Source organism: Calidris pugnax, unplaced genomic scaffold (genome assembly GCF_001431845.1).
Source record: "Calidris pugnax isolate Ruff unplaced genomic scaffold, ASM143184v1 scaffold102, whole genome shotgun sequence".
NCBI classification, from domain to species: domain Eukaryota; kingdom Metazoa; phylum Chordata; class Aves; order Charadriiformes; family Scolopacidae; genus Calidris; species Calidris pugnax.
Genome location: NW_015090846.1, coordinates 6,947,450 through 6,963,693, shown reverse-complemented (window position 1 = coordinate 6,963,693; position 16,244 = coordinate 6,947,450). Strand labels below are relative to the sequence as shown.

The 16,244-nt window shown below is 39.8% G+C and overlaps 2 protein-coding genes across 4 annotated transcripts; one reads left to right on the top strand and one right to left on the bottom strand.

The window, feature by feature from the left end:
* Positions 1–6: 6 nt before the first annotated feature.
* Positions 7–9,861, top strand: FBXW2 (F-box and WD repeat domain containing 2). 3 transcript variants are annotated; one of them, XM_014942981.1, is made up of 7 exons: positions 7–211; positions 1,744–2,253; positions 4,430–4,624; positions 5,404–5,537; positions 6,151–6,237; positions 6,879–7,048; positions 8,271–9,861. In XM_014942981.1, exons 2-7 carry the CDS (start codon positions 1,764–1,766, stop codon positions 8,557–8,559), a joined length of 1,365 nt encoding a protein of 454 aa, XP_014798467.1. In that variant the 5' UTR covers positions 7–211; positions 1,744–1,763; the 3' UTR covers positions 8,560–9,861. The 3 variants fall into 3 exon arrangements, with proteins under 3 accessions (XP_014798467.1, XP_014798470.1, XP_014798468.1); XM_014942984.1 differs by having other exon boundaries at positions 7–302; XM_014942982.1 differs by lacking the exon at positions 7–211 and adding an exon at positions 355–562.
* A 1,861-nt stretch (positions 9,862–11,722) lies between these two features.
* On the bottom strand, positions 11,723–15,146 carry LOC106888626. The gene has a single exon (XM_014942985.1). The coding sequence runs from the start codon at positions 15,099–15,101 to the stop codon at positions 13,806–13,808; it is 1,296 nt and encodes a 431-aa protein (XP_014798471.1). The 5' UTR covers positions 15,102–15,146; the 3' UTR covers positions 11,723–13,805.
* Between the last annotated feature and the right edge of the window lie 1,098 nt (positions 15,147–16,244).

The following is a 16,244-nucleotide window of genomic DNA, read 5'->3' as shown; positions in this document are numbered from 1 at the left end:
CCCGCGCCGGAGGCACCCAGTCCCGCCCGAGCGCGGCCTCCTGCCGCGGGTGCCCGCAGGCTACTGTGCGGGCCGCGGAAGCGCCGGGAGCCTGTCCTGCCGTGGAAGCCATGGCCTCAGGGAAGCCCCAGCCCATGCCGGGCTCCGGGGGGCCGCGCCAGCCGCGGCGGCTGCCCGCCGAAGGACGCTCCGCGCCGGGCCGCTACCTGAGGTGAGCGCCGCAGCCCGCGGGATTCGGGCGAGCGGCACCGGCAGCAGCGGCGCTGGAGGTCGCGGCCCTCGCCGTGGCTGTTGCTGCGGAGGTACATGGGAGCGGGCGGGGAGCGGAGGGGGCTCGCTGGTTGACACCCAGAAGAGCCCCGTGCTCACAGCATCGGCTGCGGGGCCTCACAGCAGCCCTTGATTTCAGTATTAACTTTGTGTATTGGATACAGCAATGCCTTAGAGCTCACCTATTTTTCATTCATAGGGAGCCTGTTAGAAATGTTTGTTTGTTTTAAAGAGAACACATGCCTCTTAGAACAGCAAATATAGTCTCTGCCATATGTGCTGAGGAAAGCTGGTAAGTGCTGTCAGCAGTAAAAGTTACTGTATGAACTTGTGACTCAATAGGACTCAATAGCTGTTTCTGTGCATTTGACACCCAGTGCCTTCTCGTGCTTGTAGCAGCGGTGGCACGCCAGGTGCAGCCTATCACAGGGAAGGCTGTACTTTTCTGTGCTACTATGCTATGTTAAGAGGTGTACTTCAAGATTTTACTGTATGAAGGTAAAATGTCTGTATAGAGTTAACTCCCACTCAGATTCCTCAGTTCTTTGGGTTTGGGAGCTTCTATGAATTAAATTCAGCCAGTTGTCTAATGAATGGAATTAGATCTTCCAAAGAAAATAAATAATTATGGCTTTATAATTGTTTGGCCAATGTTTATCTTGTTAACCGCTTGTCCAAACTTATTGTAGGAACTTGAGATGCCTCAGGGTAGTATAAATGCATAGAGTTCACATAGTTCAGCAGGTAGTATTTCAAACCTTCAGTTTCACAGTTAGTTCTTTTCACAGGAAATAAACTGAAAAAAATAGGACAAAACCCCAGGAATTTAAAAAAAACAACACCATAAGTGTTTAGGTCAAAACAGTGCAAACGTGGTAAAACTGATATTAGGCCAGTACAATCTATAGTATTTACACGAGCCAAAAAGAAAGATGGCTAATGTGCTTCAAAACAGTTCTTCAGACATCTCTCTATATCTTCTTTAAAAAAAACTAAGTTGCCTGCTTTGTGTTCAAAATAGTTCAGGACAAAGGTATGAATTAGTTTTGTCAGTAGCTAGTTTATCAATCTCTGTATATGCTTTGCTTTCTTCCTTGTATCAGTATAATCCATGAATAAACTGCAAGACAGTGTTTATTTGCCAGAAGGGGTTTAAAACTTAAACTAACCCTTACCTTATTGGATTCAGAATTTGGAAGTCTTAATCTAGAACAAGAAAGATGTTAATGTTCATAATGAATGCTAATATTCACTACTTCCATACAATTCACTTCTGAGCCTGATGCGGAACAAGCGATAGTTCAAAGTGCATGCAAGTTCTTAGTCCTAACCTAATGAATATTTTAAAACGCGTTTGGTCACTTAAGTCTATGTGTTAACATGCCATTTGGAGTACTGATGTACCAGTAATAAAGATGTGATGCTTACCTTGTTTTCTGAACAGAACTAATACAGTATTTTGATGTATCACAGGTAAATTTTTCCATAACCTTATGGAGAAAAAGGACTTTGAAGCATGGCTTGATAACATTTCTATTACATTTCTTTCTCTGACGGACTTGCAGAAAAATGAAACTCTGGATCACCTGATTAGCTTGAGTGGAGCAGTCCAGCTCAGGCACCTCTCCAATAATCTAGAGATTCTCCTCAAGAGGGACTTCCTCAAACTTCTTCCATTGGAACTTAGTTTTTATCTGTTAAAATGGCTTGATCCTCAGACCCTACTCACATGTTGCCTCGTCTCTAAGCAGTGGAATAAGGTTATAAGTGCCTGTACAGAGGTGTGGCAGACTGCATGTAAGAATTTGGGTTGGCAAATAGATGACTCTGTTCAGGATCCTCTGCATTGGAAGAAGGTTTACCTAAAGGCTATTTTAAGGATGAAGCAACTGAAGGACCACGAAGCCTTTGAGACATCCTCTTTAATTGGACACAGTGCCAGAGTATATGCACTTTACTATAAAGATGGACTTCTGTGTACAGGTAGGAAGGACAGAAAACTTGCAGTCTTACAATTCTTTGTTTTCTGCCCCCACCCCCCATATGATTAATGACATTTTGCTTTTCCTTTACCAGATAGATTATTTTGATAGTGCTAATGTAATTTAAGATGATTCAAAATAACTTTTTTTTTTTTTCAATTTTTGAAATACCTGGCCCACTAATAAACTCATTAGTCACTTTAATAGGAAAACAAGGAGACCAAAAAACCAGTATCATTGGGTATCATGCTTCAGATTAGTAAGCCCATTTGAGAAGTACAGATATGTTAGTTATCATCTTAGAGGATAACTTCCAGTTAAAGGGACCTTGTCTGGGCTATGCGATCACTGCAGTATCCCAAGGTGTGGCAGGAAGTCTGTCTTCTTCCTTGAAACCAGACAGTTTCTCTGAGGCAGTCTGTGAGCACTTCCAGTTCTTAACATGATATAAGTGCAGTTCTTAACATGATATAAGTGCAGTTATCTGTGCAATATATGTAAAGTGCAATAGTCTGACTTGCATATTGTAATGATAATTTTAGCTTCCTCCCTGAAGACTGTAGAATTCAAAATTTCAGTCTGAACCTAAAAATACAGACAGAACAAATATGAAACCTTAAGTATGAAAGAATAATAACAGAACTGCTGTAAGAGCATATTCCAAGGATTTCCCAATCACTTGAGATGACAGTGCTATAGAATACGTTGGGAATACAGGCTAAGTACTCCCATGTTTGTTGGTACACGAAGATGGTTACTAGAAACCAACAACTAGACTCTAGCCAGTCTTTCACTTCCCTACTCAGCAGGGAATGTAAATGCACAGGAAGCAGCATTGTCAAAACTTTCTGAAAATTGGCACGTTTCTGTGCTGAAACCACTAGGAGAAACCATGGGTGTAAGGGCGTGGATTTTATTCTGCTCTCCAAAGCCAGTGGCTTGGACTTACTGTTAGGAGTTTAAAATAAAAAAGAAACTTTGGGGAGCAAAAGGAGACTGGTAGGTCATGGCACCCTGGTATTCATCCGCTGTCTTTTGAGATTTGGTGGACTCCTTTCCTACCTGAAATAAACTAAAGCTTGCAGTATAGTCAGTAGCTCTGCAAACCTGAGAGTGGTGTGACTTCGATGGGTCTGTTTAAATAGACACTGTCAGTGAGAGGCAGTGCTGGAATCTATGGAAGGTGCTAGAAGGGTATGAGGAAAATGGAAGGCCAGACATCTAGTAGCTTAATTAACATGAAAACAAGAGGCTTTGCTGTAGTGCCAAGACTTAAAATTAGGGCTTATTCCCTATTAAAGCAGCTTGAAAGTGCTATTTAATGAGAAAACGTTCAACAAGGGAAAATGCAAAGCCCTGCAACCGCGCAGAAACAACTCCTCGGGACCAGTAGATACTGGGGGCCACCCAGCTGGAAAGCAGCTTGGCAGAAAAGGACCCAGGGGTCCTGGTGGACACCAGGTTGAACATGAGCCACGATTGTGCCCTTGACGCAAAGAAGGCTAACAGTATCCTGGGCTGCTTTAGGAGGAGTGTTGCCAGTAGGTTAAGGGCCGTGCTCCTTCCCTTCCACTCAGCACTGGTGAGGCCACACCTGGAGTGCTGCATCCAGTTCTGGGCTCCTCAGTACAAGAGAGAGACATGGGCACACTGGAGAGTCCAACAAAGGGCCTTGATGATGCGGAAGGGACTAGAGCATCACCCACACAAAGAAAGGCTGAAAGAGCTAGGACTTTTTATTCTAAAGAAGAAAGGGCTCGGGGAGGATCTTATCAATGTATACCTGAAGTGAGGGTGCAAAGAAGATGGAATCAGGGTCTTTTCAGTGGTGCCCAGTAACAGGACAAGAGGCAGTGAATACAAACTGAAACACGGGGAGTCCCCTCTAAAGCACATTTTTACTGTGAGAGTAATTGAGCACAGGTTGCCCAGGGAGATTGTGGAGTGTCCATCCTTGGACATATTCAAAAGCCGTCTGGTTGTGGTCCTGGGCAACCGGCTCTAGGTGGCCCTGCTTGAGCAGGGGGGTTAGAAGAGCTAACGTCCAGAGGTCCCTTCCAACCATAACTATTTTGTGATTTTATGAAAATACTGTAAGACAAACATGCAAGACCAGTATAGGATTGGAAATATTATTTACATTTTCCTTCCAATTACCCTGTTCTTTTCTATTCTAGGATCAGATGACTTGTCTGCAAAACTGTGGGATGTAAGCACAGGTCAGTGCATATACGGTATCCAGACACACACTTGTGCTGCAGTGAAGTTTGATGAGCAAAAGCTTGTAACAGGATCTTTTGATAACACAGTAGCCTGTTGGGAATGGAGCTCTGGGGCAAAGACACAGCATTTTAGAGGACATACTGGTGCAGGTATGTTGGATTTTTCAATTTGTAATTTCACTAGTCAAGTAATATACATCATTATCCAAGAAATTGTAATTTAAGTTAGCTCTTTGCACAATAGCTTTTTTTTTTCAGGCTCTATCCCAAGTCATTGTTTGGGGGGGAGAGGGGGAGGGAGGGAGCAAACAGATAGACAGATCTAGATCTGTGTGCCCTTGAATAAGGCCAAAACTTAGCCAGGTAGTATTTTGCAGTTGCATGGAAATAATGTTAAATGCCATGGTTATTCAGTACCTTGGAGTCTACCAAAAAGATGCAGACCATAGGTGGCAGGGAGCATATGGCCATAGCAGTTATTTGCATCCCTAGACGAAATGGGCTTTCAGAAAAGAACACAACAGGACCTGGGAATCTGTATTTGCATTTCCATCATAATTAACTTCTTTGTCCTCTACTGCAAAATATCCTCAACTCTGGTGTAGGTGTGCTCCCCTGTGAGTAATGAGATGTATCACATGTACTAATCCTGCTGGAATTGACTTACTAGAACTCTTATAATAGGAACTAGCTTAAGTTACACTTTGCCATAATCCAACCACAAAGGAACCACTGATGTACATGCTCTTAATTTGGACAAAAATCAGTAATTTTGTAATGTAATCTTAGGAATCCAGGGCAACAATTCAAATATGCAGTTCAAGATCAACAGTAAAAGCTGTCGTAGCATATGATTTTAGAGGCTATATGACAGAACAACACGTGCATACAGACTGGTATTCCTTATTTAGTACCCTATCTGCTTGTAGTTTTTAGTGTGGATTACAATGATGAACTTGATATTCTGGTCAGTGGCTCGGCAGACTTCACTGTGAAAGTATGGGCCTTATCAACAGGAACGTGCCTGAATACCCTTACTGGACACACAGAATGGGTCACTAAGGTGGGAGTATTGATTTTCGATGAATCTTGCAAAACGCTTATTTGCAATAAGTTTGTAACGTTCTAAATTTCTATTTTCTAATCCTAACACATGTAGAATCTGGTGTAGGTTCTGGAGAACATCAGAAAATACCAAAAAATAACATTTCAGCAGAAAAATATGTAAAGAACTAGACCTTTCAGACCATTGAAGATATTTCTATTCGAAAGCAGCTGGCATAATGTTAGGAATCAGTGTTTGATTAAAAGACTGAATAAAAACAATGGTTCTGAAAGAAAGATAATTTTAAAATTATGTAGAAAAACTAATGATCTTGATAACCAAAATCTGAGCATGAAAGTCAAGAATCAGTATTTTTCTTCTGAGTATTTCAGAATTTGGAGGTGAGAGGGGTGACTCTAGAGGTGAAGTACATATGTTTGCTTATTAATACAGTAAGTTGTCACTAATAGGAACAAGAAAAGTAAACTGTAGTTTCCCTTCAGTTGCTAAAAGTATTTGTATTGCCTTTATACAAGAGTATAGTGTACAAGTTGTCAATGAAGTTAAAAATGCAAATGAAAGTTGGTTATTTAACAGCATCAACATAAATCATTACATCCTTCAATTACAGGTAGTTTTGCAGAAGTGCAAAGTCAAATCTCTTATGCATAGTCCTGGGGATTATATTCTTCTAAGTGCAGATAAGTATGAAATCAAGGTACGTACTATATATCATACACTTACTATTTCAGTACCCATGGAAATAAATTGCTCGAGTGCTTTGCTGAAGTTTATAAACATAAGACTTTACTTTCTTCCATATTCCCTGTTTGTAAAGTTGTGGTGCAAGACATGCAACTCTTTGGAAGCTAATTTTTCAATGCTTTCCTTCATGTTTAGATTTAAATGATAGCTCTGTGTGAATGGAAATGCCAAAAATAAGTGCTTTTCGTGCATGCCTAATGTGCTAATTTGACAGCAAAGCACATTAACTGCAAATACAGTTAGTATTGGGGACTTCTGGATTTGGAAAGTTCTGTAAATAGTTTGTGGCTATGGAAGTGCTTTTTAACTGAAACATTTTTACATTTCTGTCCAATTAGATGGTTGATTTTTTCACTGTTCTTTAAAGCACCAATTTTCGCTGGGATTTTTTAGGCTAGAAACAACATATACTGCGACAATACTGTAAGACAAGTCACTTACAGAATTGATGTTCCTACCTAAAGGAGAGAAATATTTCTGCAAAAACATGCACACATTTACCCAGTGCTTAAAGAGAGACTGTGAGGCTTGCTCTATTTGTCTAATGGTTTATAATGTAACGTTTTATGGTCTTAAACTGTGTTTTAATTGTAGATTTGGCCTATTGGAAGGGAAATAAACTGCAAGTGCTTAAAAACACTGTCTGTGTCTGAAGATCGCAGCATCTCCCTACAGCCCAGGCTGCACTTTGATGGTAAATACATAGTGTGCAGTTCAGCACTAGGTTTATACCAGTGGGACTTTGCCAGCTATGATATTCTCAGGTAAATCTTTCAGTTTATGATTTAGTCTTCTTTAAATAAATAAGAAATGGAACATATTAGTTTTAATAACTTACTTTAGATGTAGGTCAAAAGAATCTTGATAAAAATTCTGTAAACATCTTACTTTACACATATCACCAGGTTTAATTCTAATGTATCATCATTTCTGGATCCTTTGATGGGACAAGAAATTAAAAAGACTTTTTCCTTACAGCACTACTGATCTGTTATTCTTGATAATGCTGTGGAATGACAGTGAAATCTATCAGATTGCAGTAAGGAATCAAAGAGGATGTCACTCTGTTTCCATAATAAGAATGAGGTTGTATCTGTCAGAAACGGTGGCTCCAAAGATTGTGACTTACTAAAGAAAAAATTGCATTTTAGAGCTGTTAGCAGACTATTAATTGAAATCATGCAAATATTTGTAAATATCTGCCATAGGAGGACCTACTCTAAAAGAGGTTCTTCTTACCAGTAAGAATAACTGAGTAATTTCACCTCTTAGTTTACCTTCCCATCTTTCAAAAGAGAAACGTTCTCCTACTGCCGAGAACAGATTTTTTCATCTCCATACATTTTTGTGCCTCATTTCTGTGTTTTATGTAACACTATGATCAAGTGCTCAGTTAGTTGTGGAAAGCTTACTGTCTTCAATTTCTGTTCCAAGTTTTATTTATTACGGCAAAGTTATCCCAAAAGTGTAGGGGAACTAACAAATACTTTTATTTCTCTCTAAGATGAAAATGCTAACCCTATGCTAAGTGTCAGTAAAACCACATTCAGTTAAGGACCAATCTTGAGTGAATCACAAGAAAGCATTTCTGTGGTCAAAAGAATATTAAGATATCTTAATTTAAAGATATTAACGCATGAAATCCCTGTGGAAACTTACTGTAAAACACAAGTACATTTGCTCGTTTATGTGTATCTGGAAGCAAGACTTTTTTTTCCATGTGCTGTGCCAAGTCCCTTTCAAACCCTTACCTTTGTTCAGAAGAGTCTGTCCTGAATGCAGAAAGGCAGAACTGAAACCACAGGCCTGACCGCAGCTAAGTGTTCAGTTGCTTAATTTGAAAAATTTGAATCCAGTTCTTCCTAACTACTTTCAGAATCATGAGATAAGACACTTATTTTCTATAGACACCTAAGGATTTGTTTTAGTGATGCAGGTTCATGACTAAATCATGACACTTTCTAACAATGTTGTCTTGTCTTCTAGGGTTATCAAACCTCCTGACTTCTCAAATGTGTCCTTGCTGGGCTTCGGAGAGATATTTGCTCTACTCTTTGATAACAGATACCTGTATATAATGGACTTGAGGACAGAAAAACTGATAAGCCGCTGGCCTCTACCAGAGTATAGAAAGTCAAAGAGAGGTTCAAGCTTTTTGGCTGGTGAAATGTCTTGGTTAAACGGACTAAATGGCCAAAATGATATGGGCTTGGTTTTTGCCACCAGTATGCCAGACCATAGTATTCATTTGGTGTTATGGAAAGAACACGGCTGAAAAGCTCACATATGCAGAATCTTCAGGAATATATGGACTATCATCAACGTGTCCATAAAATGAGACTTTGCATGAACCAAAGTTGCACACCTAATGGTATCATCATGCAATGCACAATCATTTACTTTTATTTGGGCATTTGGGAATGGGTTGTTTTGGACATAATGCAATACAGCATGCTAACAGTATTCACCACAAAATTTTGTCTGTACTCATGTTTAAGCATACTTGTTTGGGCTCTGAAGCATAGCTTGTCACATTTAAACCATTCAAATCTACCATCAAGTCTGAAATGAAGTAGTGCTTGACCTGACTTCTGACCTATTTTTTTTGTTGAAACAGAAGGTGAAGCTACTATTTTAGAACCATAGGCTTTTGTACATGTAACAGCAAATACTGGTTACAGTGCATGGCTGCTTAAATCAAATGAGAAATAGCAAGCCCTTTCTCTCTCCATTATCATTCTCTTCAAAACATTTTTTCCTTATGATAGCTTTAAATACTTAGCCTTTGCAATAGCAGAATCAAATGGGTCCTTTAACTAGGATTAGATGCTAACAATAATAGTTTGTTTAAATTTGGGAACATGTCAACATGAACTCTCCTCAGAGAGAATGAGCCAGCTTTTCAGCTATCTGATAGAGCTTGCCATTGCAATTAACCTTAGAGGACCTCTGACAGTATTCATCATATTTGCTGATGGTAACTCAGAATGGCTTAATCAGTATTTTATAGTCCATATTTCTTGTAGTTTGTGTGAGAAATAACTTAGTTCACAGATAGGTAGGAATGTAATGAACGGGAAGATGATGTTCAATCTCTACAGAAAGAGTCACTCTCTTACATTAAATGATGTCTAGCAGCCATTCACTTTTTCCAAAAGTTGCAGTTAATATAATCAGGCACTTAAAGTAGTTGCTACATCTAGATTTGGAAAGCAAGGGCAAATAACAGAATGCCACACCTCTGGGGAAAAAAAATAAAATATCAAAAGCCTGAAGAAAAGCATAGGAGTAGAAAAAGGTCTTTTGGTTTGATCATTGTAGGAGACCTGATGTACATGAGTTAACTATTAAGTAGCAAATGAATAGCCACATACTTTTGTGGTATTTGACATGTACTTAAAAGCTGTATCTATAACATCTCATGCTTTAGAAATGCTTTAGGTTGGTTTCTTCTCCTTCCTCCCTTAAAATAAAATCTCCCCTTAATTTTTTTTTTTTTTTTTTAACACAACTTGAAAACATGAGTTTTCATGAAGACTGGCTCATGTCCTTGAAAAGATAAAACTGCCTAGCGTTACCATTGTTAGTATGATTTTTTTTTCTTCCCACTGTCCAAGGAGACCTAATTTCATACTTAATACTGAATGAGGGCCAAAGTTCCCAAATTTATGCAGCATGCCTTGTACCAATGGAAAGGGAGTTTTCGTACAGAAGTATTTGAGTGATGTGTTAGGAATTGCATGAAGTCACAGTGGAGCAGTGGCTCTGGAATACCAGACCAAGTTTTAAGTACTCAGCCTTCCACCTATATTCACACAAACTTAATTTGAAAATGTACTTATAGTTGAGGATTTTATCAATTGGAAGCCAAATTAACAGTTCTCGCTTCAAACCACACTGACTGGGGCAGAAATGATGTATTAGAGCTTCTATTCTCATTCAAAAGCCAAGAAAACTTACCTGAAACAGAAACCCTTCAGTAAGTTGTTTTGAAACCCAGTTGTCCTCATTCTTAATGTGGGAGAAACTATACTGTGTATGATGTGCAGTAACTCAATTTACTCTAAAGGAGACATGGTTTGATGGGCCATCTATAAAATATTGCATTAGCTTTGAAATATTACCTCACAGCAGGCGTTTAGACAGGAACATGCCAGAAACTTCCTTCCACCCAAATCTGTGAAATACAGAGTGAATATTTGGATTGCAAGCCAAATGGAAAATGGGCTGGCCTGCCGGACTCAAAGGATGGTCATCAGTGATACAAAAGTCTAACTGGTAACCAGTTGTTAAGGGGCTAGAATTGGTTAACCACTTTATTAGTGACCTTTATGATGGCAGACTCCACTCTTTAGCAAGTTTCCAACGATACTAATTTGGAGGAGAAGGGGAAGCAGTCAATATGCAAGAGATCAGGGAATGCTATTCTGAGGGTTCTCAACAAGGTTGGACAAGTGGGCTGACAGAAAACTCATGAAGCTTAATCAAAGCAAATGCACCACCCTGCACCTGACACAATCACCCCACACAAGCCAGGCTGGAGCAAACAAGATGGAAAGCAACTTTACAGGAAAGGACAGCAAACTGAACAGGATTTAGCAACATGACCTTGTGACTAAGGTGGCCAAGTGTATACTGAATTTTACAAGTACATAACCATGAGTTGGAGGGAAGGGGTTCTTCACTTCTGCTCCGTGCTCAAGGCCACATCTGAGTTCAATGTTGAATTCTCGAGTACAAAACAGACTGACACACTGGAGCAAATCCCATGAGAGGCCTCAGAGGGAGGTGGAGCACAAGGTGTCTGAGAAACTGTGAGAGCCGAGTTCAGCCTTGCAGCGAGAACAGTGCGGGAAGGTGGGAGTAGGATGGGGTGGGGAGGCACCATTGCTGTCTCCAGCTTCCTCATAAGAAGGTGGAGAAGACAAAGTCAGACCCATTTCAGCAACATGCAGCAGGACAAGGGCCAGTGGTCACAAATTGCAACAAGAGAAATTCCAACTCTCTTCTTCACTGTGAGGGTAGTTGAAGAATGTACCGTGTTGCCCAGAGAGACAAAGTCCTGAGCAAACCACACGACTGTACCCTGCTTTGAGCCAGGAGCTGGACTTCCAGATGCCCCTTCTAAACTACATGACTAGCATTCTGAATGGACCTCTTGCCATGCAAAGTAGCACCACTCTAGCAAACCCCTTTGATGTTAATGCAGCTGCCAGTTTGTTGATAGGCTTTGAGAGATGCTGCTGCCACTGTGAAGCAAATACTACAGTTTGTTAAAAGCTGTGAAGTGGTAGCTAGAAAGGGATTCTGCCACAAGTATTTCACAAGTTGCAGAAAATTTTAAACAAATTAAGAACTCTAAATTCTCCTTTCCTGCATTGTTCGTAGTATGCAAGCAGAAAAGCATAATGAGAAGCATCCAATACACACTACACTGCTCTTCTACCCTTTTAATTTTAGAAGTGTTTAACCTGTTACATAGCAGATGATGATTATTACAAATACAATTAGCAAACAGTTGTTATTTACAGACTGTCTCTTGAACACTTCTGAGTAAAACCTCTACCTGGACATTTGCTAGCCAATGCTACTAACCACTAATGACATACCTCCTTAAGGGCATAGGTTTGTGCCACCACAAAACAGATGAAGGAATGAAAACATGACACTGGTGTAGAAATTTAAAAAAGTGTACCTGCTTTCACACATACTGAGGTGTCAGACTGTCACTGCCCGCCCCCCCCGACGTCCCTTTGTACATGCTAATGTATGTTCTATATACAGACATTCTGATAATGTTCTAATACTTTGCCACATTAGTACAATGCACATAGCTTTGTGGGCTCAGCAAACAGAAAAAACATTACTGGAATTGCAAAACTACAGTGAGGAAATGGGTTTTGTTTGCTTTGCTTTCCATCTGACCCTTGAGCACAAGTTAATAAATTACCTAGCACTATTTTGAGATTGAGGTTAGAAAACATACAGCTTCTGTACCCTTACAGCTACATAAGGAAGCATCATAATTCAACTTACCCATCACATAAACGAGTAAAATCCACCTGATGTCCAATTTTTGTGAATGAAGAGACAGAGGCCAGAAAAAAACCCCAAACTATTACATATTTTAAGTAGTTATTCATCCATTCCCGTGGAAATAGCCTTGCTTTTCAGTTCACAAAACTCTCTTTTTCTTCAGCATCAGTCTGTATCTTGCCTCTGCTTTAAAGCTTTGCAACATGACTCGGCTCTTGCCACTTAAGTAATTCAGAACACCTGTGGGTAACAAAAGAGGGATCACTCTTCTTAAACTTACATGTCTCAAACCCCAAGCTGGAGAGTCATTTGGATCAGCAAAACTCCAGCAGTTTTGTGTTCAGTGCTACAATACATCACCTCTTTAACAAATGCAATTTCCAGTAATAGAAAGGGTTCAATTTTTTTTATAATTTAAACTAGTAGATTTTGATCAGTATTTATCACACTGCATTTGTTTACCTTTTACTCAACTTGGTGCATACAAATTTTGTACCCAAAGAGTGACATACAAACTGCAAGAATTAAGCAATGTTACCTTTAATACCAGTGACTGTAGTTGTATGTTTTATACGTAAGTTGAAAAAAGTGTATAGCCTTTGACTTTATTTGAATCAGTTGAGAAATACTGATTTTTTTTTTTTTCAATTGAAAACAAACTCATTTTACATTTTCCAGAAGAGGTAATACCATCTGCATTGATCCTTGGTATCATGAAATGACTCACAGCTCTGCTACAAATTCCCACGTTCCTTAAGACAAATGAACCTCTAACAAAATAGCTTAAGTGACAGTTCCTGTGCTACAGCTGGTGCATTTTCTTATCCTACCTCTGTGATTATAACAGGTTACAGCATTAATGCCAATGCAGCTCTTCATCTGGGAGATGCTGTCCCAAGCCATTTTTTAATAGGCACCACTAAGCACAGCTGTATTTTTTATCCACCAAGTACTTCAGACATACAAATAACCAAAAATCAATTCATTCCTTCTTCAGGTAGTTTACAGGTTCACTGTACTAGCTAAAACGTATATGAAGATGGGAAAAGAAAAAGAGAAACCTGGATATTGTTACATTAACTTTCTAATTTCTGCATGGTCACTTCCTAGGCCTTGAATAATGTCCTTTCACAGCTATAAGCATGCAAAAGAGCAATTTCTCACTATGCCACAGCTCTCATGTCTAACAAAGGTGCAGTAGAGACTTTACCTGATTAAGCCAATTCAGCACTTGACCACTTACAGGAGGAGCAGCACTGATCAACTACAGGAGTGGACCCTTACCAGGTACCCTGTCTCAGTTCGCAAATCAAATGCATTTACCTTTGTACAGTACAAAAAAGGGCTGTTCTCCTAAATCTCTGTAAGATGTAAACTTTAAGTGGAAGTGATTTTACTGTGATCTTTAAATTATATCCTCTGCCTCCCCATGGTAGGGGTAGGTCTCCACTTTCCCTCCTTACAACCAAGGTTTCACTTTTGAGCTTACAGTACAGTTTGACTTAGCACCTTGTTAACATTCATGATTAATGATAAGTTATATCTCCACAGTGTTGTATCCTTGATGAGGGATCCTTGGGGCAGGTTTCCTTGAAGGGGCACCCGACAGTGATAAATGAGGGCAACATCCATGGGAACCTTCACACTGTTCCCATAAGCGCGTAGGACAGAATGGACTGAAGTCTGAATCACCTTTCGTGGATCAACTATCATTTTCCTGGGATTGATTACATCTTTCCTGTCAGGCTCTCTGTGAACATGCTGTAATATGTTAACACCTGGCACAGTATTCCAGGATGAAATGTTGAACATGTGAGTAGACATGGTTTCTGGGAAGATATGGTTCTCAAAGAGGAAAACACCAGTCCCTGGGTTTTGCTTCTGAAGACTGCTCATCATTGTTTTCCAGTCAGGGTGCTTAAGGGGAAGAATTATTTCATCAACATCATTAAGAACCACAAACTTGCTCCTCTGCATGTTTCGGTATATACAGTCATTTAGCGCTGTGATTTGTCCATAGTAGCCAATATGTGTTCCATCTTGCATGAACTGCCATTCAGAAGAAACCTTGAGGTGTGAGTTTATTGGCCAGGGAATTATCTCCACAGTTCCTTCTTCCACATAAAACTTTAAGACTTTTTCCATCAGCTGGCTGCAGTTGTTCTTGTAGATCACCACTTTCTGTACCCCAAGAATCTTGTACATTTCTATACTCTGTATAAACTGCAAGACGTTGTTGTAATTTCCAAACATGGCAGAGATGCACACAGTGAAGTCAACAGCAAAGGTCTCAGCCTTGCGGTTTCTAATTTCAAACCCTGGCAGCTGGTCAATATTTCCACGTGGAGACTGATGAATTGATACTTGTGTTGGATCACAGTTTTCAGGTTCCAAACAAACTATATCTGTTGCACCATAAGGGAATCCAAACCTGTCTGAATGAACATCAATTTTTGCTTTTGATACATATATCTTTCCATTGGGCTGACAGCAGAACCAGCAGTATAGTTGTTTTACTTCTTTATGGTGAACAATCCCGATCACACGAGTGACTTTGCTTTCTCTGTCATCAAAGTAAGGGGATATAATAAAAGTTCTGTTATCTTTTAATGCTGTTATTGTGCTATTGGTAATTTTCCCTTTACATCTACTACCTTCTTGAATTATTTTTGGCAGGTGAGAAAGATTCTGTAACCTAAGATAAGAAAGTGTGACCATTGAAGTTAGAGTAATAATGCACACAGCAGCAGCAAAGTAAGATTTTTTCCCTCCACACAACATTTTGAATGTATCTAATGTGGATGTAAATTTCGTTGTCCTTGCACTTTATACTGCTGCATCTGCAGAAAAGAAAATATATAATATGAGATAATACTGACATGCTCATTGCTCAAGAATTTCACAAGCAAGATGGGGAGCAAATCTCTTTCACTCTGCACTGAATTGGAGAGCCAGCTACTGTGCTTTTATGAAAAATCAATCACACCTTTAATGGGATGGATAATACTGTATGTCATGCTGAATGCCTCTATACGTCAAACATTTGGAAAAGGTTTGGTACATGGAGGGTTCTGTGAGAGAATATGATAGAGGCCTATATACAGGAGAACAAGGAGCCATTATTCATTATTTTCTGTAATCCAAATTTTAGAACATCCAATTAAGTAATTAGGCAGTAATTTTTAAATGAAAACACACACACACCCCCCTTTTTTTTTTCTCCCCTACATAGTGTGTATATAAATTATACACCAAAAACACCTCAACAAGGCTTCTCACAGACAAGGTAGGGGCAGATATATAAATTACATGTATACAGAATTAATCAAGTTCATAAAAAATACGGCAATTTGGGATTGTACATGATGATCCCGACACAACCTCTAATGCAAAAATTCCCTAACTTGGAGTTCACCAGATAGGACAATACATATGGGGAAGGTCAATTCACACAACTCAGCATAAGACAGGTGAAATCTATGGGGGCATAAAACTTATTCTCAGTTATCGGCTCTTCCCAGCTTAGCACTGTACAGGGCAAGACTTGCAGGGAAGGTCACCTCATACTGTGCTTGTGGGAGATTTGGGCCCCCTCACGCTGCATTAATTTGTCTCAGTTTCTGGCATGGTTTGGGCATCTGCAGGAACGGACTGGCATCCCCTGAGCACCTGGGTGGCCAAAATCATTAGCAGCACTTGTCCCTGCAAGTGTTAATGCCTGACAGGGAGCTCATGGCACTCTCCAGCAGTAACTTCTGCAAGTGGGGCTCAGATTAAAGTTTCCTCTACAAACTCATCTTTAGGCATCCAGATATGAATCATAAGCAGTGAGGTGACAGCAAGTCTCTTCAAAGACTGCTGTACCACATAGATTCTTGGAAGAAGAGTGCCCAGATTAATCAAATTCATGTTTGATCAGAAAAC